At 39.1% G+C, this 26,302-nt stretch overlaps 1 protein-coding gene across 7 annotated transcripts in view; it reads right to left on the bottom strand.

Moving 5' to 3' along the window:
* The window catches only part of RIC1 (RIC1 homolog, RAB6A GEF complex partner 1), a 143,547-nt gene that overhangs the window by 6,287 nt on the left and 110,958 nt on the right, over positions 1–26,302 (bottom strand). For 6 of the 7 annotated variants that reach the window (XM_036260284.1, XM_036260288.1, XM_036260289.1 and 3 more), the window contains exons 13-23: positions 21,663–21,701; positions 21,240–21,350; positions 19,756–19,845; positions 18,979–19,139; positions 17,610–17,748; positions 10,192–10,308; positions 9,010–9,738; positions 6,568–6,726; positions 6,343–6,479; positions 3,583–3,869; positions 2,577–2,768 (exon numbers count right to left, since the gene is read on the bottom strand). In XM_036260284.1, the coding sequence (XP_036116177.1) occupies positions 2,577–2,768; positions 3,583–3,869; positions 6,343–6,479; positions 6,568–6,726; positions 9,010–9,738; positions 10,192–10,308; positions 17,610–17,748; positions 18,979–19,139; positions 19,756–19,845; positions 21,240–21,350; positions 21,663–21,701 (2,161 nt within the window). The remainder of the gene's footprint in view (positions 1–2,576; positions 2,769–3,582; positions 3,870–6,342; positions 6,480–6,567; positions 6,727–9,009; positions 9,739–10,191; positions 10,309–17,609; positions 17,749–18,978; positions 19,140–19,755; positions 19,846–21,239; positions 21,351–21,662; positions 21,702–26,302) is intronic. The other variant, XM_036260285.1, reaches the window with a different exon arrangement.

Genomic DNA, 26,302 nt, shown 5'->3' with positions numbered 1-26,302 from the left:
CACATGCCCATGTTGTGGGCCCAATCCCCAGTGGGGGGCATACAGGAGGTGGCCAATCAATGTTCTCTCTCATCGATGTTTCTCTCTCTCCGTCTCCCTTCCTTTCTCTCTAAAATCAATAAAGAAAAAAAAAGTCCTGAAATGTTCAGATAAAATATATGTTTTAGATCTTGTTCAAAAATACAGGAGGGGCCCTGGCCAGTTTGGCTCAGCGGTTAGAGCGTCGGCCTGCGGTCCGGAGAGACCCGGGTTCGGTTCCCGCTAAGGGCATGTACTTTGGTTGCAGTTTGTCCCCGGCCCTGGTTGGTCGTGCGGGTAGCAGCCACTCGATGTGTCCCTTCACGTCGATGTTTCTCACTCTCTCTCCCTTCCTCTCTCTCTCCCTCCCATTCTATCTGTACAAAAAATGGAAAAATATCCTTGGGTGAGGATAAAAAAAAAACACAGGAGGGGGAAGTGGATGAAACAAATCTGGTCATGAGTTGGTAATTGAAGCTGGGTGATGGATACATGGATCCATTATACTATTGTCTCAACTTCTTGAGCATGTTTGAAATGATCTTTTTAAAAAGTTTTCTTAAAAAATAATGCAATGGTACCACTGCATGTCCATTATGATGGCTACTACTGAAAAACAAACAAACAAAAAACAGCAAGTAAGTATTGATAAGTATGTGGAGAAACCGGAACCCTGTCAACAATAGTGGGAATGTACAATGGTATTGAGCTGCTATGGAAAATATGATGGTTCCTCAAAAAAGAAAAAAAAAATTTTAAAGAGAATTACCACATGATCTGGTGATCCCATTTCTGAGTATATACCCAAGGAACTGAAAGCAGGGTCGGAGAGAGATGTACTCCCATGCTCACCAGTATTATTCACAATAACCAAAAGGTGCAAGCAACCCACGTGTCCCTCAGTAGATGGAAGGATAAACAAAATGTGGAACATACATACATACAGTGGAATATTACTCTACCAAAAAAAGGAAATTCACATGCGTGCTACAATGGGTGAACTTTGAGAACATTATGCTGAGTGAAACAAGCCAATTAAAAAATGACAAACACTGCCCTGGCCAGTTTGGCTCAGCGGTTAGAGCATTGGCCTGTGGTCCGGAGAGACCCGGGTTCGGTTCCCGCTAAGGGCACGTAGCTCGGTTGCAGTTTGTCCCCGGCCCTGGTTGGGTTGTGTGGGTGGCAGCCACTCGATGTGTCCCTTCCACGTCGATGTCTCTCTCTCTCTCTCTCTCCCTCCCACTCTATCTGAACAAAAAATGGAAAAAATGTCCTCGGGTGAGGATAAAAAAAATGACAAATACTGCACGATTCCACTTATATGAGATATCTAAAGTAGTGAAATTCATAGAGACAGAAAATAGAATGGTATTTGCCAGTACTTGGGGGTGGGAGGAATGGGGAGTTGTTATTAAATGGGTTACAGGGGTTTTGGTTTTGCAAGATGAAAGAGATCTGGGTACTGGTTACACAACAAAGTGAATTGTAAACACTACTACAGTAAACTGTATACTTAAAAATGGTTAAGATGGCTCTGGCCAGTTTGGCTCAGAGGTCAGAGCATCAGCCCTTGGACCCAGGGCTCTCGGGTTCAGTTCCCGGTCAAGGGCACGTACCTGGGTTGCAGGTTCAATCCTCGGCCCAGTAGGGGTCATAAGGGAGACAACCAAATGACGTGTTTCCCTCACATCAGTGTTTCTCTCTGTCTTCCTTCTCTGTCTCTCTCTCTCTCTCTCTCTCTCCCTTCCAGTCTATCTAAAAATCAATGGAAAAATATCTTCAGGTGAGGATTAACCAAAAAAAAAAAAGGTAAATTTTTTGTGTATTCTACCACACTTAAGAAAATGAAGGCAGCTATTAGTCTACCCACATAGTAAAAGCTCAGGTAACAATGATGACAGATGAATACCTGGCCATTAAGCAAACTTCAGAAAATCAGACTAATTGCTACTTAAGGCTCCTAATTATATAAACCTATGCAACATAAATCACTTAAAAAATTCCTCAATTTTTAACTTACCCATTACTGTAAGAACAGGGGTTGGCATACGTTTTTTGGTAAAGGGCCAGATAGTAAATACTTCAGGTTTTAAAGGCTAAGAGGCAAAATTAAGGATATTTTGTAGGAAATTATAATAGAAATAGAAAATGTCCACATTTTTAAATCAATGAAATAAGATAACTGAGTACAATTTTTTATGATATAGGTATACTTATGAGAAGAATGCAATTTTTATGTGGGGATAGGTAACATTTTGCTTACTTAAGGTTCAAAGTAGTGTTTCTGTATCATTAAAATCAACTGCAAAAGTCCATCTATTAGTGCTGATCTGTTACGATTTTGCCTGTTTCATTTTACCTAAAATAAATAATGGTGACATATAATCAAGGCCAATTTGGCCTTGTTTTAGTAACTCTCCACCTCTCCAGAGGATACTGATGGGTCATCCTCAAAAAACATCTTTGAAGAAAAGAGTGAAGCTGTCTCTGAAGTGCTACCGCACATCAACTCCCTTCCAAAGGAACTGAGGAAGAGCCAGTAGGTAAATGACACTGACCTCTGTTAGATAAAGGTGACAGGAAGGCATCTTGCATCTGTGGTCCGTGGGACGAGGCTGTGTCTACCTCATGGTGGGTAGGGCCAATGTTGCTGAGCCAGCTCTGACTTCGTTGGACATTAGAGATGCCAGGATCTATCTCAAGGTTTAAGAAAGGGTCAGCTGGTTGAGACTTCAGCAGCTGCTCTCCTACTGCAACGCAGGTCCGAAAACAGAAAAAAATAGGAATTCAGGATGCACACACTGCCGTTTCCAATTCAGTTCTTTCAGCTTCTCCCCCAAACCCCAATACTAGAAGTTCAAGACTAACTGCTGTCCTATACTACTTCATCTACCTGTAAACCAGGGACAGGGGGCTGTGACAAAATGGACTAATGCCGTCTAAGTTGTCTTATAGCATCATCTTACTAGAGCTAGGCAAAGTTTTATTCTGCTCATCTTTTACGGGGTTTTCCTTGGTTCTAAGATGACATGAATTTCCTAATGCCATAGTAAAAGGCTTTTGTTTGCACTTTCTTAAATGATCATTAGAACAGTCTTCCTTAAAAAGACCTGAACTAAACAACTTTTACATTTTTATTTTTCTTTCACCAAAGTGCAGTTTCACTGTCTTCTCCTAGTTTAGAAGATGGGTGCTCAAAGACACATTTTTACCATTTCTCTGGAAGGAGTCCTTTCAGGTAAGTAACAATTTAGCTTATTTTGATTAAAATAAGTGTGGTAGTTCTATATTTAGTCAATTCTCAACTTTTTGATAATTTAAGATAACAATGGTTAGATTTATAAATTAGACTTCAAGGTCACAAGTGTTTGAGACATAGTTTCTACTTGATTTACAACCCTGATCAAATGGTGGATGATCTGACTGAGGTGCAAAAAGTTAACTTTTATCTCTTCTTGAGCTTGGGATGAAAATACTTCTTTGAATATTAACTAATAGAAAAATGTCTGAATTCTTAAGAGTAACATACAACTTTCCTGTGCAAGTAACACAGGACTGCACTACCTGTTCGGAATTTTCCATTCTTGAAAGGAGAACTGATGGAAGAGGCTGGGATGATGGGAAGTGGCCACAGGAAATCTTTGTGGAGCCTCTTCAGGGCTATCACAAAGTTGTCTACCCGGGCAGCTCGGGCACGTTCCTTGCAGAGCCAACTAATTAGTTCAAAGCCCAGCTGAGCTGCAAAGCAACCCAGGTCCTTGAGCCGAACTTCTTCTAAGAGACGCCGAGCATGTCTCCAGAGCATCATGTCAATGTACATGTTTTCTGCACAGTCGCTGTCTTTACTCCATCTGTAAGTGGGAACACAAGTAAGGTCCAGAAAATTCTTTACTGGAAGACTTCACATACTTTCATGCAGTAGTACTGATAATGCTGATAAGGAGGTAATTCTGATCTAATTCTGATTTAAGAGGACAATAAAGTATTGGGTCTTCTCCTCCATGTGAAACCACAACCTGTTGAACAATAACTGGAACACAGTAGGCTCTTAAAACATATTTGTAGAATGAATACGTGGAATAGGAAAAACAGGAGACAAAGCCAAACTGGGAAAGAGGGTGATAACTGCTTGAAGGAAAGAAAGGGAATAAATAAATGCTGTCTTCGAAAAGACCAAAGAAAAGAGGGAAGGAAATCAGATCAAAGAAACTAAGGAGAAGAAAAGTGAAAGAAGTCTCTCAAAATGAGTTATGTAGACAACACAAAAAATAAAATAACAATTCTTCTTAAAAAGTTAACCAAAGAACTTATATGCATGTATGTGTAACCAGTGGACATAGACAATAATGCTGGGGGGGGGGGGGGGCAGGATGCTGAGGAGGTGTCTAGGGTAGGAAAAGGAGAAACATCTGTAACAAAATTAATAAAAATTGGAAAAAAAAAGGTAATGACTTCACTAAATACAGTCTATGACCCCTTGCTCACAGGGCCGACGAGGTCTGCGCCTGGCCTGGCCTGTGGCGCTCTCAGGGACAGGAGTGCTGGGGCAGGACGGCCTGGATTCGGATCCTGGCTCTGTCACTTGTTCATTGTGTGAACATAGCCACGTTTATTTTCTGGGCCTCCGTTTCTTCACCTGAACGTAGGTAGCAATAGTATCTACCCTTACCTACTTCACAGTTGGAAGAATGAAAAGACCTACACGTGTAAATCCTTAGAACCACACCTCACACACAGTGAGCACTGAGTGTGCACCAGCCAGCAGAGTGGAACCTCTGCTCTTGAACTTCATTTGCTCTGGAAGGCTGTTCGAAAACTGAATCACCTTTTCCCATTAGAAATCATGTAAATTGAATTAATCCATTCCAGACCCCAAATGATTCCCTATTTTAACTTATCTTATATACAATACATATCTAATGTACTGTTTCCTCTATAAACACTTTAAAAACAAAAAGGACATAAAATGTAAATGAAAGTTTAATGAAAGAGAAATGAAATGTATAGTAAAAAATGAAAATTTTAGTAATAATAAGCAGCAACAAAAGCAAAAAAAAAACCATGAAACTATTCTTAGCACAATTTCCTGAGATGTTAACAATGTGAGGTTATGTGGTAAACTGACTCATATACGTTCTCTCCTTTGTCCCCTGAGAGACGTGTGACTGATCATACAGGTATCAGCATGAAAAGGACTGTCAGGCTGAGAAATGAACTGCACACTCGCCGGTTTGGCTCAGCGGTTAGAGCGTCGGCCTGCTGTCCAGAAAGACCCAGGTTCGGTTCCCGCTAAGGGCGCGTACCTCGGTTGCAGTTTGTCCCTGGCCCTGGTTGGGTCATGCGGGTGGCAACCACTCGATGTGTCCCTTTCACGTCGATGTTTCTCTCTCTCCCTCCCACTCTATCTGAACAAAATATGGAAAAATGTCCTCGGGTGAGGATAAAAAATAAAAATAAGAAAAACGAATTGCTCGAGATGGAAGATGGTTGAGAACTGAGGTTTGCCTGTATTTAAACTCAGGGAATGGCTGAGAAGCTCCTGTTTGCCTGACAATTGTCTACAGGTTGAATTTCACTTGTATATAGCCCATGACTGTGTGTGTGTCACAAGTGGGGGTGATATTAACTGCCACGATAATCAGAAAAAGCAGTTAAATATCACAATAAAAAATGTTCATTAAGCTCTACGTATGGGCCAGGCACTGTAGACATAATGCAAACAATGTAACAGGATTAGGGAAGAGAAAAAACAGGAGCCAAGAACATGCGACACAAGAAGGAATACAAGGACCTCACAGACCAAGGAAATATTATTTTATGTTCAGTATGAGTCTGTAACCTGTCAGGAGTAATAACCCATCCATGGGTGATGGAGGTTTCAGTCTCCAGATACACTTCCTCTTTGCTCTCCCACTGTTTTAATGACTTCTCCGATCAAAAGAGTCAGGAGAGCCAAGTACACAGGACCGAATTTTTATTCTTTGTCAAGGTACAGTTGGAAAGGAAGATAAAACTGTTGACTGGATTACCTGCAGCTTAGTTGTCATCCTTATATTCTATAATCAGAAGTAATTTAAAGTTAATTACATTCAGAACAGGTATATCAAGACCTACTCTACTGCAAGGGGCAGAAACTGTACAAAGAGTAGAGAAGTGAACTCTGGAGAAGGAAGAAAGGGAAGTCCTGTGTGTGGTCTCTAAGCTTTCGGGAATTGCAAAAGAAGCACAACTGGATCAAGTAGTTGTTTTCATGAGATCTAACTTTACAAATGTCCTAAAATGCAATGTGTCACTAAATGCCCTAAAAGCTTTTCATTCTTTTACCTTTTTCCAGAAGGACCAGATGGCATACTTAGTGTTTTCTGTAAGCTGAATTTACTAGCAGGTACATTTTCAGCTGACTGGGATAAACTGATGCTTCGATTCCTGAAGAACTCAAATCCACCGCTTGAACTGGGTTCCTAAGAGTACATACAATGTGCGGTACAGTTAGAGAAAGATGCCACATAGGTATATGGCACAGAGAAGCTGTGCAATTTTGCAACTAACCTGAGCTGTAGGTGTGGATGGAGGTGTCTCAGATTCTCCAGAGCCAATGGCTTTAAGAAACCGAATCATGTGTCGACATAAGTCCCACTTGCCTTGTTCCAGGGCTGTGTTGAACAGAAGGGTGGCATGTTGCCTACTTACTGCTGGGACTTCCATATTCTAAAAAAAAAATCAAGGAAGACAAGCATTCCTTTCATACTGCAAACAATTTGGGAATCTATGAGCAACTCTTGATCGCCATGGTTCCCTAAACCCAGAGGAGAGATATAGGGGACAGTTTAACAGTAAAATTAAAAGGACCATTAAAAGTAATAGACAAGCCCTGGCCGGTTTGGCTCAGGGTTACAGCGTCGGCCCGCGGACCAGAGTCCCAGGTTTGCTTTCCGCTAAGGGCACGTACCTCAGTTGCAGTTTGTCCCCAGCCCCGGATGGGGTGGTGTGGGTGGCAGCCAGTCGATGTGTTTCTCTCACATCAATGTTTCTCTCTCTCTTCTCCCTCCCACTCTATCTGAAGATGAATGCAAAAAAGGTTCTCAGGTGAGGATAAAAAAAAAAAGTACCAGACAAGAAAAAGTGAGGGGAATACTCTGCCATGTAACATAATTATGATTTACTGAACTTCCACATGCCAGGTAGCTTATATAAACCTTACATATATTCTTTCATTTCTCCTAGTGCATCTGCAAAATAAGTATATCATTCCTATTTTACAGATGAGGAAACTGAGTTAAGCAACTTTTGAAACAAGAATATAAATCTAGGTTTGCCAGACTCCAAAAAAGCTCAGGTCTGTCTCCTAGGAGAGAGTTTTCTGAGGATGTGACTTATAAAATCTTTGCTTTGGGCAGTAGTATGTAGTACCATTACACAAACAGCATCCTAAATAATTCTTTCACGAGTTTACTTTTTACCCTCATCCAAGGATATGTTTATTGATTTTAGGAAGAGAAAGTGAGAGAAACATGGATCAGTTGCCTCCCATATGAAATGCAGGTATGTGCCCTGACCAGGAATCACACCTGCAACCTTTTTGTATATAGGATGACACTAGAAACCAACTGAGCCACCTGGCCAGGCTCTTTCACAAATTTAACCTTACTGCCTGCCTTGACCTTCATGGAAAGATGACTAACAGACAAGTTTAACTGTAATTACTATTTGATAATCCACAGCAATTTAGGAATTCTGATAGAACAGAAGTTTCCAATTCCATTGCTTCAGAGATCCCTGCAAGTACAAAACAAAAAACAGCTGCATTAATTTGTTTCTATTTTTATGACTCTATAGCTTTTTCTTTAAGACTAACCAAGGGACCAGAAATTCATGGCCATCCAGCCTCTGCTCGCGTATCTCCTCTGGCTTCAGTCAGTTGTCTTGAGGCAAATAAGCAGACAGGAAATCTGCTTCAGGCAGTTTCAGACCAGGTTTATGGTTAGCTTCTTACATCAGCAATACAACTTCCAGTCATTTGAAAGTAACTTTAGTGCAGCTTGTCAAATCCACATCAGACTGACAGGAACAACAAACTATCAAGCACCCTTGTCAAATATATATAATGAAGCAAATTTTTAAGTCTCCAAGAACCCATTATTTTGAGAAAAACAGCTATGAGGGTGATTACTGTGACAGGTCTGAGTCTTCTTAACCTGCTATGGGGAGCCTAATATAAGGCTCTTTTATGACCCATGCTCTAATCAGAGTCCCCTCATCAACTCTTCACTACAAGGAGACAAATCTATCATTCTAGGGGCTCAGGCAAACCCAATAATATTAAAAATAGTTATGTTTCTTATGTAATATTCAACCTTCTTATATAATATGTGCAAGTTATATGTACTATAATACATATAATGGTTTGATTCAATGGTGAGAACATCAGCCTGTGGACCGAAGGGATGCAGGTTCGATTCCTGGTCAAGGGCACATACCTGGGCTGCAGGTTTGATCCCTGGCCCTGGTCGGGGAGCATATGGGAGGCAACCAATTGAAGTGTCTTTCTCACATTGATGTTTCTCCCTCCCTTCCACTCTATCTAAAAAAATCAATGGAAAAATATCCTTGGGTGAGGGTTAACAAAAAACAAAAACATACAATACATATCTTCAGTATTATTCAAAATATTGTAAACTCATTAGTTTGTTTTAGGCCTATGTATGGACGAGAAGGATTTTAGAAACCCTGCAGTGTTACTATCAAGCAATAAATGCATATATAAGTAGAACAAATTGATGTTTCTCTCTCCCTTCCTCTCTAAAAAATAAAATTAAAAAACCCAGCAATGTTATTTTTTGATACTGAAAGAAATTTTCTGTCATTTCTGAACAGAAACCAGGACTGTATTAATTCCTTAAACACAATCATAGTGTCAAAGCAGGATATTTCTCTTTTTTCTGAAGTTTAAGATCATTAATTCTTGTACCTTTATAAGAACAGAGCTGTTACCTGTAAGATAATAAGGTAAGAGGCAGCTGTGTCCAAATCCTGAGCCATCAAACATTCCTCAAACAAGTCCTTGGGGTTTCCAACGGCTGCAAAAAGGTAGTTCCACAGGGCATATTCAGTCTTCCTGGCACAATGAACAACGGTTTGCAGGAAGAGTGGGAACTCGGTGATAAATTTTGCCACAGTGGGAAGCAGAGGGTCGGGAATGGGCTCCCGTGAGGTAGCTTCCTCTTCCAGCACTTCGTGGAGCATGAGCTCCAGCACATGAGGGAAGTAAGGTAACGCGGAGCAGGACTGGGCCAAGAGCAAGGCCTGCTCCCCAAGATTCCTGACCAGTAACTGACGTAGAATGTGGTGGAGGTAGATCTGAGAGGTTCTCTCCACAACACAGAAAGGGAAGAGCACCTCCAGCTGTTCCCGGGCACTGTTCCGAGTGTACAGACAGTCATAGAGTAAAGTGTCATTGACAGCACCGAGGACTAATGCATCTTCAAACAGAACTGCCAGGGGGTAGATATTGATGTGGAAAGGCAGCATGATCCGCTGGGACAAAAAGGAATGGGGCTTGCGGTGATCCCTGGGGAAGAGAGGGAGCCAAACTTTCATCCCTGCACCGCCACAGCTCAGCCACAGGGCCTCCAGAAGGTGGCGCTTTTGTTTACTTGCGCGACATGTAGTCCACACATTTTCAACAGATTGAGCTAGTACAACAGGGGGACAGAATGGCAGCTGCAAAAGGAGAGACAGAATCAGTTTTTTCCCTATGAAATCTGTAGGTTAAGTTCCTAGGTACTAATTTCAAAATGACAGTATAACTTTTTGGGAAAATTGGGGTAATTTATTTAGAATTAGAGTTAATAACAGTACCCTGGCCTTTCAGAGTACATGTATTTAAATCTAAAAACAAAACAAAACCTTCACCAGTTTATACTGTTTTCCCATTAGAATTTGGAAATAATGCCTAAGCAATAACATCTGGAGTATGGAACATTTTATCATCACTTTGGGACCCTATCCTTCCTTCACCCTTCACAAATTGTTTTATACTCAGAGGCTTAAGATTAATTTTACATATTTTCTCAGTTTCCAAATCACAAGACAATACTTTCCTCTTAAATTATTTTATTCCTTTATCCTGATTCCATACATTATTAACATTCTAGATGACATGCATTTACTCACCAGTTTTCTCTGGTTTGGGTTACTGTCCTTCTCCCGGATCTGAGGGCCTGACCGGTCCCTCTGCAGCATGATGAGCTGTCCTGCAAGATTCAGCATAATGCTCTCTGCATCACGAGCCTGAAAGAAAAATAAATTGAATCCATACTAATTTATAGGTATGTTCACAGCATTTCCTCACCGCAACCTAAGGTTTGCAGGTTAAATGATCAACAATATTTATTAAGTGTGCACTGTATACAGCCCTTCTGGTAGGCTCTGTGGGTATGTACAATCAGCTTTCTGGCTAGAGTAGGAAACGCTTAACGCAATGCAATTAATAAATAATGCAAATTAATATAAAATTGAGGCTGAGGGGAATCATCCTGAAAAAACTAAGAGAACTTCAGAAGTTCATAAAAATGAGAGTTCAGCTCAGCTGGTGGGGCTCAGTGGATTGCACGTCATCCCATGGACTGAGAGGTCCCAGTTCGATTCCCGGTCAGAGCACAAGCCTGGGTTGCAGGCTCAATCCCCAGTAGGGGGGCATGCAGGAGGCAGCTGATTGATGTTTCTCTCTCACATTGATATTTCTCTCTCTCTCTCTCTAAAAAGCGATAAAAGCATATTTTTAAAAAAATGAGAGTTCACTTCAGTAATCTAGGTGGCATAGCTAGAGAAGGCTTAAAGGATGAGGTGATGCTTGAAGGATAAGGAAGACATTCATGGGTAGACGGGAAAGGTTTGGTACTGTAACTGAAGAAAGTAATGTAAATGCCATGGATAGGATAGAACAATTATTTTAGGAAAGTGAGAACAATCTGTCTAGATTAGGGGTATTATGAGAAAACACTGGATGGTAACACTGTGACCTTCAGGTATAAAGAGGAAGAGCAATTTGACTAAAAACAAGACAAAAACTTACTGATATCCTATACATAAAGGGTAGAAAAAGATAAGTAAATCAAAGATGATTTCAGGGTATCAAATCTAAGTGAGCTGCTAGAGAAGTTGAGGCCATCACCAGTAGAAGTTAGGAGGAAAAATTAATTTAGAGAGGGAGAAAACAGAGGTTTTATCTTGTCCATTAAATTTGAAAGAATCTTGCCCTGGCCAGTTTGGCTCAGCAGTTAGAGCGTCCACCTGTGGTACAGAGAGACCCGGGTTCGGTTCCCGCTAAGGGCACGTACCTCGGTTGCAGTTTGTCCCCGGCCCTGGTTGGTCGTGCGGGTGGCAACCACTCGATGTGTCCCTTCACATCAATGTTTCTCTCTCTCTCTCTCTTCCTCTCTCTCCCTCCCTCCCGCTCTGTCTGAACAAAAAAATGCAAAAATGTCCTCGGGTGAGGATAAAAAAAAAAAAAAAAAAAATTTGAAAGAATCTTAAGACTTTCAAGTAAAATATTATTGAGAATGACTGACCCATAGATGAATACGCCAGAATCATAACCATAAAGGTGAGGATGGTCAACTGAAGGAAACATGAGTTTTCTGAGGCAAAGTATAGAAGGATGAAAGAGCAGAGGGCTATCATCCAAGCTTTTGAAGATAATGAGAGAAACAGGAGAGCACAACGTCACTTACCCTCCCCTAAAATTTTTTTTAGAAAGAAAAGGATGATTATTCAGAAGACTTGGGATTACGTTCCAGCTGACACTACCTTGAAGAGTTTAAACTGTCAATGTCATTTAGGCACCTTAGGTATTCTATTCTAATGGCAAAATACACAGTTAGACAAAACACTCTTTTGTACTGCTTTCAGACATTACAAAGGATTGTGTGTAAAGAAATGGGTCCAGAAGATCTATGGACTTTGTCAATCATTTTTGCTTTAGATCACATGTAGGTAGGTGATAAGGGTCAAATGAATTGTTAATTTACAAAGAAGTAGAAATTAAAAAACTAAAACCCACAAAATTTCCAAGCAACTGTCACAAAGCCCAAGAATTTCACTGGAAAGAAGTCTTCACTTCCCCATTTAGCACACAATAACATGAAAACTAAAAGTTTTATTATCTGTCCATAACACACGAGAAACAGCAAATAATATGGAGGTAGGAAAAAGAAAAATGTAACTTTAAGAGGTGTGTGTAACTCTATGAGCTAGATGGAAAAAGAAAAACAAACATTAAAACACAAGAATCAAAACAGCAGGGGGACAAACCCCTCAAACACCGCAAGAGCACTTACTGCACTTCACCGCAATGACTCGTGTTCACACTGCCCACTTGTAAGTGTCAGGATGGTCATTTCACCACTATACTTCACACTATCTCATTAAAAAAATAAATTCCCTTTTTCTTCAGCTGTATTCATGCATTTGGCATTTTCTATTGATAATATCACAATATGTAACAACAGGTGACCACAATAGCATTCTCAGGCAACTTGAATGCACTTTTCAGAAACCTACTATAACATAAAAGCAGGGACTACCTGTATCTTCAAAACCCTCAATCTGAAGGAACCCACACATCTCTTACCCTAAAAAAAAATCCCTGGACTTCCTGTCAAGATGGCAGCAGAGGTAAATGTGGTATCGCTCCTCCCACAAGCACATCAAAGTTACAGCTAAACTACAGAACAACCATCGTTCAAAACCGCCTGAAATCAAGCTGAATGGAAGTCCTACAACTACGGAATTAAAGCAGCAGCCACATTGAGACTGGTAGAAGGGGCGGAGGCGCGACGGGCTGGTCCCACACCCACGTGTGGCGGATAAAAATCAGGAGGACACCTCGGCTGGGAAGGTCCTCCCTGAGGACTGAGGGTTCCCCGTTCCACACCAGGCGCCCCACTCAGGGTTCCAGTGCCAGGAAGAGAAGTCCCCATAACTTCTGGCTGGAAAAACCAGTGGGAACTGAGGCTCAGGGAGGCTGAGGGGGCTGGAGCCCCAGGCAGCTCCTCTTAAAGGGCCCGCGCACGGACTTATCGGACTCTCTCCCTCTAAGTTTGGAGGGGAGGCAGCTCGAGGGGCGCCAGAGACATACAGGGAAGAACTGAGCTGTTTGGCATTGGAGTGAGGGCTGGAGAGGGGGCTTTCTCTGGGACAAACGTACTGTCAGAGGCCTTTTTTCCTTTGGTGAGCCCTTCCCTGGGGTGGCAGTCACCATATCTGGGACTCCAGGAACCTGGCTCACACTGGTAGCCCCACCCTGGTGGTTCCCTGAGGCCCCGCCCCACCCAACTTTCAGGCCTACCCAAGCTGTTGCCACTTGCTTAACTATAGGATTGGCCTGTCTTGAATCCTGCTTCAGGTTTTCCTAAATTCTTTCAAACAAGCAGCATCTGGTCTCAGCCCCATACTTCTCATTAATTATCACATAGAAACAGACACTCCCAGGCAACCAAAATGACAACACAATGAAACAGGTCCCAAATGAAAGAACAGAACAAAACCCTAGGAAAAGAACTAAGAGAAATGGAGATAAACAACCGAACAGATGCTGAGTTCATAATACTGCTTATAAGGATGCTCAATGAACTTAGTGAGAACCTCAGCGAACTTACTGAGGGCCTCAAGAACATAAAAAAGGACCAGTCAGAAATGAAGGAGGCACTAACTGAAATAAAGAATAATTTACACAGATTCAGTAGTAGAGTACGTAAATCCAAGAAGCAAACTATTGATTTGGAATATAAGGAAGAAAAAACACCCAATCAGAACAGCAAAAAGAAAAAAGAATCTAAAAAAATGAGGATAGTATAAGGAGCCTCTGGGACAACTTCAAGCGTGCCAACATTCGCATCTTGGGGGTGCCAGAAGGAGAAGAGAGAGGACAAGAAATTGAAAACCTATTTGAAACAATAATGGCAGAAAACTTCCCTAACTTGGTGAAGGAAACAGACATACAAGTCCAGGAAGCACAGAGAGTCCCAAACAAGATGAACCCCAAGAGGCCCACACCAAGACACATCATCATCAAAATGCAAAAGGTTCAAGACAAAGAGAGAATCTTAAAAGCAGCAAGACAAAGGCAGCTAGTTACCTACAAGAGAATTCCCATGAGACTGTCAGCTGATTTCTCAAAAGAAACTTTGCAGGCCAGAAGGGAGTGGCAAGAAATATTTACAGTGATGAAAAGCAAGAACCTACAACCAAGATTACTCTATCCTGCAAAGCTATCATTTAGAATCGATGGCCATATAAAGAGATTCCCAGACAAGAAAAAGCTGAAGGAGTTCATCACCACCAAACCGTTACTATGTGAAATGTTGAAGGGTCTTTTTGAAGAAAAAGATAAAAAATATGAACAAACAAAATGACCATAAATACATATCTATCAACAACTGAATCTACAAACAAAATGAACAGGCAGAACAGAAACATTCTCATAGACAGAGAGAATATTTTGTTGGTTGCCAGATGGGAGGGAGGTTGGGAAAATGGATGAAAAAGGTGAAGGGATTAAGAAGTACAAACTGGTTGCTAGACTGACAAACCTCAAATGGAAGGGGTTTGGGGGGTGGGAAGAAATGAACCAAAGAACTTATATGCATATATGCATCACCAATGGACACAGACAACAGTGTGGGAAAGGTGGGGGGGGGGGGGGGGCGAGAGTGGGGAGGAGGGGGTGAGTGGGGGAAAAATGAGGAACATCTGTAATACATTCAACAATAAAGATAAAAAAAAATCCCTGGCAGATGATTCTCATTGGAGTTTCAGAGACAAGGAGCTCACTCTCATGAGCGAGGCCACCTCACTGTTGAACAGTTCTCGTTAGCTTTTTAAAAATCTTTAATATTAAGAATAGCTTTGCTGTAGCAAACTTGGTGTTCCCTCTGTGCAAGATATAATCAGTTTATTTCCTATTATATTTCAACTTCTTAATCTGCTCTTTACCAGGTCAGACATCTCTTCGTGAAGGTCCTCTGAAAATGGGGCACACATCACTATTCATGCTACTGATTGCTATTAAATCTGAGATACAAGGAGTCCCTTTTTTCCCAAATATGAAAACTTCAAACATAATATTAAGTATGAAAAATAGTATAACGAACCCCATATTCCCAACACCGATTCACAAGTATCAAGATTGTATTGTATTTGCTCCATCTGTCCCTTTTTTAAAATCTATTTTGCCAAAGTATTTTAAAGACGGCATGCCTGCCCTGGCTGGTTTGACTCAGCAGTTAGAGCATCAGCCTGCGGACCAGAGAGTCCCAGGTTCGGTTCCTGCTAAGGGCATGTATTTCAGTTGCAGTTTGTCCCCGCCCAGGTTGGGGTCGTGTGGGTAGCAACCACTTGATGTGTCTCTCTTGCATTGATGTTTCTCTCTCTCTCCATCCCCCTCTCTCCCTCCCTCTCTATCTGAAGATAAAATGCAAAAATGTCCTTGGGTGAAGATAAAAAATAAATAAAAAATAACATGCCATTTTATCCCATACACTTAATTTGCACTTCTAAAATACATATGAATGTTTGCATAATCACAATGCCAGTTTCACATCTAATAAAATTTACAATTATTCCTTATGTCATCTCTCAGTCCATATTTAAGTATCTCTAATTGTTTTAAGTGTCTTTTTATAGCCAGTTTGAATCAGGATACAAACCAAATTACACATTGCATTTAGTTGTTACAGCTCTGAAGTCTTATTTAGAAGTCTCCTCTTACTTTTTTCTCCCACGTTATTAACTTGTTGAAACTGTCCTATAGAATGGTCTACATTCTGTTTCTTGTGGTGTTAAACTAAATATCCCCGTATTTCCTGTGAAAGGAAGATGACTCTATACAATTCAGGTTCAATGTTTTTGGCAGTAACTCTTCACGTTGCATTGCCCCAGAAAGCATGCCACATCTCGTTCTCTCACTTTTAGTGATAAGATTTAAAAAAAAATTTTTTTCCTTTATTGATTTTAGAGAGAGAGGAAGGGAGAGGGAGAGAGAGACAGAAATATCAATGAGAGAGAACAATTGGCTGCCTCCTGCATGCCCCTCACTGGGGATCGGGCCCATAACCTGGGCATAGGCCCTGACCAGGAATCGACCTGGTGACCTCTTGGTGCATGAGTTGCCACTCAACCACTGAGCCACACCAGATGGACTGATGATAAGATTTATTAATAAGACTAAGGTATGACCACCTCATTCTTTCACTGTAAAGTTCCCCACCAACCTTCATCTGATGTGTTCATCTAACAATAACCACTGCCCAAATCAGTTATTTCCTCAGGTGATTCTTTACTCCTTACATTTCTTCCCCATCTTTTACCTAGAATTCATCTGCAAAACAGAACTTTCCCTTATCAACTAGGATTATCTGGTTACCATAAAATATAGTTTGCAGAGGAAATGGGACCTATATTTTAAAGGCATTAAATGAAAGTGCCTTAATAGGAAGCAAAAGACAGACTGAGCAGATAGGGATGACAAATCTACATAGAATTTTCCTATGAAAATGAGTTCCATATTAACATGAAGTTTGAAAACCATTGGTTTAATTGAAGGTGCCTTGGAATAGAAGTTATGCAACTTGGGTACTGGTGGCAGCACTACATACTTTAACCAGAAACTATGGCATTTTCCTTTCTCTTTCCTCATAATTAACTAATGGAGTCCTCTAAACTTTATATTCATTCTACTTCTTTCCATCTTTTTTTTTTTTCATTTATCTTCAGATAGAGAGGGAGGAAGAGAGAGAAACATCGATATGAGATAGACACACCGAGTGGCTGCCACCCACGTGACACCAACCGAGGCACGTGCCCTTAGCGGGAACCAAACCCGGGATTCTCTGGTCTGCAGGACAACGCTCTGACTCCTGAGTCAAACCGGCCAGGCTACTTCTTCCATCTTTTTGTCACTGCCCAAAGGCCACTAATGCAATTCACTTAGATCATTACAATGGTCTCCCAGTTACTCTCCCTAATCCAGTTTTGTCCTTTTGCAGTTCATTTTCCTCCTTATAGTTAGAGTAAATGTTATAAAGCTTAAAACACTTTAGATAAAGTCTGAGTCTGTATTATCAATAGGTCTCATGTTCTGACATTCTATGCTTCAGTCACTCTGAAACTCTTCCAATTCCCTGCACATGTCATGTTCTCTCTTATCTATGGGCCTTTGCACTGTTCCTTCTGCCTGAAATTCCCCCTCTTTACTTAGATAACCCCACCTGTTCTTCAGGTTTCAAATAAAATAGTGCAGAAATCCTCTCTGATTGTTTAGACTACTCCAGGTTTTTGTTATACACTCCGAGTAACCTGTACTACTTTTTGGTGCACACATCACAATGATAATTACATATATATGTAATCACTTCTTTATTGTTGAACAGAAATCATGTTTAGTTTGTCACTATAACTCAGCATCTACATACAAGGCACATTCTAGACACTTAAGTATTTATTTACTGGAACAAATAAATAGTTCTTAATATCAACTTAAAAAAATTAAAAACTAAGATGAAAATACTAAAGAGCTCATAATAGAATGGTACCTGCTGTGGCATTTTCAAGGTGATTCCATTTTCTGTACTCACTGATGTCAGAGTGACAGATACTACCAGGAAGGGGTGAGGAATGTAGCGTGACATGGAGACTTCCTGAAGAACTTGGATACCGGCAGTAGTATTTGGACTGCAAAAAAAAGAAGAAACCCACACGCTTCAACAACAATGCTGACAAGGTTGCTCCCCCACAGCCCACTACTAACAGTATTAGATTTCATACTTATGGAGGACCCAAATGCCTTCTACTTAGTGTTCCCTCCTCCCCAAGTACCCTTTAAACAATAGACGACAAGATTGAAGCATCCAAAGAACATGTGGAGATGAGGGGGAAAAAATGGGAATAAGATGTAAAAGGGAAGAAGCTATAAGACTAGATTAGCTGCTTGAGGAAGGATATAGGTTCTATTTAGGTTAGTAAGATTTCTTTATTTTTATCTTCATATTACTCCTCAATTACTATGCTATTTCACCAAATACACACTTCCTGGATGCTTAAAAAGGAACAAAGAAACAAAAATCTGAGAGTAAAATAAAACTCAGGAGGTGTAATCTAAGTGCTGTAAGCCAAGCAGATGCCAAGAATGCCAGCAACATGCAACAGCAACAGGACTGCCAGCTTCTCCTGCCCCACACCACAGCCATCCAGCTCAGCGGAAAAGGTGAGTCTGTTGAAGACACACTTCCTAAGGCCCTAAAGCTGGGGGGCGCTGTAAATTTACCTAAGTGTCTGGAACACATTGGTAAGTTTGGTAAGTTACTAACCACTTGTTTTCAAGATTGTGTAAAAGCATCTAAAAGGTTTACCTCATCCCAAACTAGATAATTTTTTCAAATGAATCCAGTAAAATTACCTGAAGACGTTAATGCAGGATTATTTATTTACTTATTTTGGTAGCTAAAAAATACCATATGAATGTCACCAATTAAAATTTCTTGCTTTTTTTATTTTTATTTTTTTTTAATTTTTTTTTTTTTTTTATCCTCACCCGAGAATATTTTTCTTTTTTGTACAGATAGAGTGGGAGGGAGAGAGAGGAAGGGAGAGAGAGAGAAACATCGACATGAAGGGACACATCGAGTGGCTGCCACCCGCACGACCAACCAGGGCCGGGGACAAACTGCAACCGAAGTACGTGCCCTTAGCGGGAACCGAACCCGGGTCTCTCCGGACCGCAGGCCGACGCTCTAACCGCTGAGCCAAACTGGCCAGGGCGCTTGCTTTTTTTAAAAAAACTCCTGAAACAAACAAAAATCCCACTAAACATAAAATTAGGGTAACTGTTTTGAAAAAGGAAAACTACAGAGGAAACACGATACACAGCAGCAAAAAGTGACTTGTCATATGCTATGGACTTACCCATCAGCTTTTCTTTCAATACTGTAAAGGCATATTGAGCAGTCTGCTCTAAATACTATTACCATGTCCCGGAAGACACTAAGCAGTAATGTCTCTGCTTGTGCTTTGGTGACGTGAGCAAAGGCATTGTCCAGATTAGATGTTCGCAAGTAAACTCTCAGCTGAAGAAAACAAAAATAAAGAAAGCTGCAAAACCAAGATGTCTACCAAAGATGACCAAATCCCTGCTGTTCAGACATGCTGTTTATCTACTGACATTTTTCAACTAAGAGGAGTTAAAAGACTAATCTGAGCATTAATAATAAACGGATAAGGTTTATATTTTAGTAAGGAAGGCTCCTTCTACAAATAATCAAAAGATGAAGTGATCCAAACTGTGAATGTACTATAATGATACTCCTTTTAGATCTGAATCTTTAGACATGATATAAGGAGACCAATAATTTCTCAAAAAAGAAACAACCCATACAAATCAATAAATTAATAAATCTCTAAGCACAGCCACCCTTATGAACTTTCCTTTTGATTCTTTTTACTATTTAGTAACTTTATAGACAATGTCAAACAGCTAAAAATCATTTTAAAAAGTTATTCAGAAGTCCTGATCATCCCTTTAAAATGTTTTAAATAACCAGAAATGAAAATCCCATTAAATGAAAATGCCTAATTCTTGATTAAAAATAAAGTTTATTTTCCAATAAGTTATTTTTATATAAAATCAAATAGCACTTAATATCTTAAAAACATAACAATATGATTTTGAGAGAAAAAACCTACCTCTTCTTGACGGTCACTTATGTTATAACATGCAAGGACAATAAAATCATTCCACCAGGCTAAGCCACCTGTCACAATCATATTTTGCTCCTTAAAATAAAAAAAATTACCTTTATTTATGCTGCCAGAAATTATATTAAGTAATACACTAGTACACTAATATCTAAACAGATAATGAAAGCTGAAGTTATTTCTGCTCTAGTCTCATGCTCCCAATTAAGCATTACTCTAGGGCCTTCATTACTGATTCATATTCTATTGAAAAAAACAAACATTTCTGTAAGACAAAAAATACATCATTCAAAGTAATTGGGACCATGCAGCATATTCCCACACTAAAACCTTGTTTTGCATTCTGGCTTCATCATTTATCAGCTGCTTCACTCTGAATCCTAGTTTCTTTTATAAAATGGTAAGTAATAGCCCTGGCCGGTTTGGCTCAGCGGTTAGAGCGTTGGCCTGCGGTCCGGAGAGACCCGGGTTCGGTTCCCGCTAAGGGCACGTACTTCGGTTGCAGTTTGTCCCCGGCCCTGGTTGGTCGTGCGGGTGGCAGCCACTCAATGTGTCCCTTTCACGTCGATGTTTCTCTCTCTTTCTCTCTCTCTCTCTCCCTCCCACTCTATCTGTACAAAAATTGGAAAAATGTCCTCGGGTGAGGATAAAAAAATAAAAAAATAAAAAAAATGGTAAGTAACAGCCTGGCCAGTGCCACTCAGTGGTTGAGCATCAACCCATACACCAAGAGGTTGCTGGTTCGATTCCTGGTCAGGGCACATGCCCAGGTTGTGGGCCAAATCCCACAGAGGGGCATGCAGTAGGTGGCCAATCGATGTTCTCACTCATCGATGTTTCTACCTCTCTCTCCCTCTCCCTTTCTCTCTCTCAAAAATCAATAAAGAAAAAAAATTTTTTTTTTTTGGTACGTGCCCCTAGCAGAAACTGAACCAGGGGTTCTCTGGTCCACAGGCCGACGCTCCAACTGCTGAGCCAAACTGGCCAGGGCAAGAAAATAAAATTTTTAAATGGTAAGTAACAACAGTGCTCTCACTGGATTGTTATGAAGATCACATCTTGAAGTGTCTGGTATACAGTAGTCACCCATTAACTGTTAATGTCCTCACTTTTCCTATTTGATTCATGCAAAATTCAACTGCATCTGTTTGTATGCTACCCAAATATTCAATCACATGCAAACAAGCAGGAAAATGATCTCAAATTTGGTGGAAATTTATGCTGATCATATCTGATTAACTCAACCTGGAATCACTGTGTCTGATTTTGAAGAGAATTAAAGACAAACCAAATATCTCAATACAAAATGCTTCAAGTATCAAATACTTTATCACAATTAACTTAGACATAATCCAACATTTTTAAATATCTGATTTTATTTCTAAATAAGTAAACTGATTTACATTGTAGTATTTCATATTGTAGTCTTTTTATACTTTGAGAAATCAGTTTTTAATTTCAAAAAGACTAACCTGGGTAATGTTTCCAAAAAGTTTCCATTTTTTGGTGAGTAGAGAGTAATGTGCAAAACCAAACTTGCCAACCACAGCAATATTCTGTCCAAGCTTATCAATTGCTGAAAACTAATATTTAAAAAAATTAAAAATTCTTCCGTGCAAACCTATATACTTTATTAGATATAAAGAGCTTAATATTACAGCAGGCAAACAGATGATTAATAAATGAAATGTAAAATGCTAAAATTAAAAATCTGTACATTTATACACAACTTACATTTAACTAAATTATAGGTGTTATACATTAACAATGTACAAAGAATCAAGTATTAAAATTTTTACTTTTATCAATTATCCACTGAAAGGCTCAAGTCCCAGAACACTCTTTGCAGCAAATGCTATCCAATGACAGGTAACAACAACAAAATAATAACTCACCCGAATAGGCCAATTGCTCTCTAGGTAGGTGCTGGAAATCTATAGAAAATAACACATCAGTTTGGTAAGACTTAGAAATGGATTTGAACCTTAAAGCATTAACATCACAATGAGATTCATTTTCTTATAACTATGTTTGAAGCGCTTCCAAACATGGGTATTATTAGCAGAGTACTTGGAATTTACTATTTGCATACCAGCCAATATTTCTCCTGTCTTAATCATTTTAAGTTTCTAGACATCAGGCTTTTCTCCCCTCCCCTCACACTATTTTTATATGTTTTAAATATTCAACACTCAGTAAACACAGACTGATAAAAGATTTTTAGAGAAGCATCCACAAGGGCCACCAAGAATTATGCAGACGAACACAGTGTGGGCTTGCTGATCTGAACTATTCCCAAATAAAATGAGCCCCAGCAAGAGTATTGTTTTTGCTTTTTATTACTTTTACATTTTCTGAATTAAAAAACAATATAATATAAATAATGCTCATAAAATTTAAATATAAAAATGTACAAAGCACAAAATTAAATTCTCCTGTTATAGCCTTGCTCAGGATTATTAGGTAGTTTTTATTCTAGCTCTAAACAAACATCCATATACATGTAAGATTGTGTCTAAACTACTATTTTTTATTGGGGTATTCATCTATAAGAACTTTTAGTATATTACACATATTAACTCTTTCTATGCAACATAAGTAATAAAAATACCTTCTCATGTTATCTTACATCTTTGTACACAGGGTTTTTGTATCACTCTAACAAGAATTTTAAACCTAACAAATCTTCTATGAGCTATCAACGTAGATTAAATAAATTCTAAGTTTATAGAGATTGTGATCTCTGTACTGGCCTACTGATTAAGTAGTTTTCATGAGCATGTGATCAATGTGGGGTGAAAATGAACAGAATGAGAGAACAAGGGAAGAATCTTCTGATCCAGGAATAAGAGAATCTTCAATTTATTCAAATTTATTTTCACTTTACTCAAAGAAAAAATATTACATATTCAAAAAAACAAAGCTAAATTTAAAAGCCAAGTAAATGTCATCAAATCAAGTAAGATTTTTTTGCATAACATGAAGACAAAATGAAAACCAAGTAAAAATAATATGCTGAAAACATCTGCATTAACCTTGACAAAGTTTATTTACAAAGCCATTTGTTAGACTTCACTTATTATCTAGTAAACCAACCTAAATTCTAAATACATTAATAGCTTTTAGTACATTAGAAAATTTTTAACTCCAGTGCTGGTTTGTGGAAGCCTACCCTACAGAATTAAAGATAATGGTGTCACAATATATGCTTGAAAAATGCTTAACTTGTACCTCAATGCATATGCTGTACCATTCAGGCCAATTATAAAATTCACTATGATGGGTGAAATTAGTTCAGAACAATGATAATCTAATGTAATGATCAGGTGGCAAAATAAAAGCTGAAAGTAGTTTTATAGGCGGCTGTAAGCAAAATTATTTTCCTTTTTGGATGAAGAAAACAGTCACTTGAAGAAGGATGTATCTAGAGTACACATGACACTACAAAGACCCCCTCCACATATCTTGGTGTTTCCTAAGTATTTATGAAACCCGTGGGTGGGTAAAGCATGAGGTGGGATCTCACTCCCAAAGTGGATTCCAATACAAAGAGTTTCTAATCATGGGAACCTAGGTTAAATCTTTTCATATGATCACACTTTGATGAGTATCTGTAGGAAAAAACTATTTCTTCTTTTTAACTCCTAAAGTGTATGAGGTGCCGCAAATGGTTGTTTTCAAAATTCGAAGTGCTTAATTTCTCATGCAGTTTTGCTTGAAGATGTCATAAAATGAGAATAAAAACTTCTATTTTTTCCCAGTAGGTCACCTTTACTGATCTATGCCACCTGAATTTTGAGCTCTGCCCCTAATACTGAGAACAAGAAAAGGCAGAAGGAAAGAGGCAGCTAATGAATAATGCAGAAACTAATGCAGAATTAAACAGGCAACTTTTGTTTCTTCAGGGAATCATTATTAATGGCTAAAGAACCTGAAAGGTAAAGCATTAGCATTACATGAACACTGTAACATTTGATTAATTAGAATGAGCTCTGCATTGATTAATGCAGAAACTCAGGTCAGGATTCCATACTCAGGGCACAAAAGTCATGCCACACCACTGAGAGACTGAATGCTAGGGTATGGAATCTCCACTCTTAACATCTGAGGATTCTTCAGTCTCCCAAAGAACCTAATTTCTTCCTTTAAAGTCATTCTGCTAAAACCCTGTCTCCTGCCTAGACTATTTTTATCTGTAACTGGTGAGATTGTGAGAGCCCTCTTCCTAGAAGATTTGATCTGTCCCAAATACATCTGGTACATATATAGGAATGAGAGATCATTTATAAATAAAATAGTTTTTAAAATCCTCTGCTGACTGCCTAATATAGTGCCCAAACACACTGTAGGTGTTCATCTCCTCCATTTTGTGAAGCTTACTCTTTCCAAACAGTTAGCCAGATTAACTATAAAACCAACACATCAGAACACTGGATGATGATGATGATTCATGCACCTTTCAGAAATAAATGTTTGTATTATACAAAATACTAAGTATTAAAATAAATGGCAATCAAATAGAAGGAATATACACTAACACCACAAGGATACTGACATTGCTTTTGTTTTTAATTTTAGATTATTTGTGCTCCATCTGTCAACAAACTACTTTCAAAATCATTTAAATGTGTAGCTAGGGAAACAAAATTTAAGAAACAAACTAAAAAGCACCATCTCTACCAGCAGCTACCAACCCTCCTCTGACAAGTATGAATTTGTGATGTTTTAGTCAAAGGAAAAAACAGACCATAAAATCTTCTGACCAGGAAATTAAGGCTTAAACAGACAAACAAAACATCAGCAGTCTAGATGAGGAATAGACAGAGCAGCAAAATTAGCTGGAGCTCATCTGATTAACTCTAAGCTATACAAAAAGCATACAAACAAAGCCACTCTGATGGAGTATATGGGCACCTATCAAGAGCATCTGTTGAAGAAGAGGGAATTAAACAGGCAACCCTGTTTCTTCAGAGAATCATTACTAATGGCTAAAGAACCTGAAAGGTAAAGCATTAGTATTACATGAACACTGTAAACCACCCTACCACATACCACAACACTGCACTGACTCATGTGGCTGGGGTGCCGGCAAACAAAATAGAGAGCAAATCCAAGTAAAAACACTGCCAAATAGGCACATTCTAGGTTTTAGCTCAAGGTCAGCAGCATATATGATTCAACATTTAGTATTTAAGTTTTAAAATAGGTTAGACTTTTACTTTAATTTATATTATGATAAGGATAAATCTGACACTACCCTGCTGTGTGACCTTGGGCAAGTCACCTAACTTCCCTGAGCTTCGGTTTCCTCATGTATAAAATCCAGTTGGACTACATGATCTCTAAGGTCCTTCCAGCTCTAAAAATTCTATGAGTCTATTATAACTTAATTGTTTTGGGAATACAACTCTGGCATTATTTTTATTAGTTTTAAGAAAACTGAAAGAAATTAGGTAAAGCTAGAGTTAAACATGTTCATTTTTCTGAATATTTTAGATACCTGAAGAACAGAATAATGGAAGAATCTTGCTAATACCTACTTTGTCTAAAGTTGTAAAATCAGTGTTATATGATTCTAATGTGGGATGCTTCATAGATGGCTAAGAATCACAGAATCACTGAATTTTTGAGCTGGAAGGAAAGTCAATGTTTGTTATAGCCTGAGGGATTTTTGAGTTCCAGACCTACCTTCTTTGATCCTCTGCTCTACTTGGCTCTCTGGCAACACAGACCTGGCTAGGCAGAACTGGCATTGATGCTAGGTCAGTGTAGAATGAATAGTTCAAAGTATGGGGAAATGAAAATAGCAGAGAAATGGCTATAGGAGAGAAGGGAGCAGTGGAAAATTTTAGTCAAGGAAGTAGTTGATGCAGTTTTATTTAAAAATTGTTACTAATTATAAAATGGTATGCACATTGTTTGATTTTATGAATTTATTCATGTAAGTTAAATACACTTTATTTTAGTGTATGCCACATGTCAATGTAGGAGATATTCCTCCTTCAATTTTTCACATAAGGACCATTCTTTTGTCTCTCATTGTCTCCACTCAGAGTCGAGTGGAAGTAACAAGGGAGCTGAAGTGAGCTAGTAAGGGAAAAGTACAGAATGTAGAAGGCAAAGAATTGTGAAAATAGAAACTGACTAAAACAATAATCCAAGAGTAGGCACTGATGCACCTAAGACATTTGGTATCAAAAGGGGAAAGAAAACACTTAGGCTTGAAACCATGTATGAAAGTTTATTTCAAGAAACTTTGGCTTATTGATTTACCTAAATTAATTTTATTTGGTATCAAAATTCAGAATTTTAATATTAAATGCCAATTTATCAGAATTACTACAAGAAACTGCTAATTTAAAGTTGTATCAGAATGAATAATTTGGAACAAGATTAAGTAATAACAAAATTATTAACAATAAGGTTCTATACTGACCACAGGTCTGCAGTTTTGGTTTAAAGTCAGATAGTTAACCTCAATATGTCCCTATTAGGACTACAAGGTCAGCTGTTGCACAGGATACTAAATCGGTAT

Source organism: Molossus molossus, unplaced genomic scaffold, assembly GCF_014108415.1.
Source record: "Molossus molossus isolate mMolMol1 unplaced genomic scaffold, mMolMol1.p scaffold_m16_p_14, whole genome shotgun sequence".
NCBI classification, from domain to species: Eukaryota; Metazoa; Chordata; class Mammalia; order Chiroptera; family Molossidae; genus Molossus; species Molossus molossus.
The sequence above is the reverse complement of the archived record's forward strand: the minus strand, read 5'-3'. Positions and strand labels throughout refer to the sequence as shown.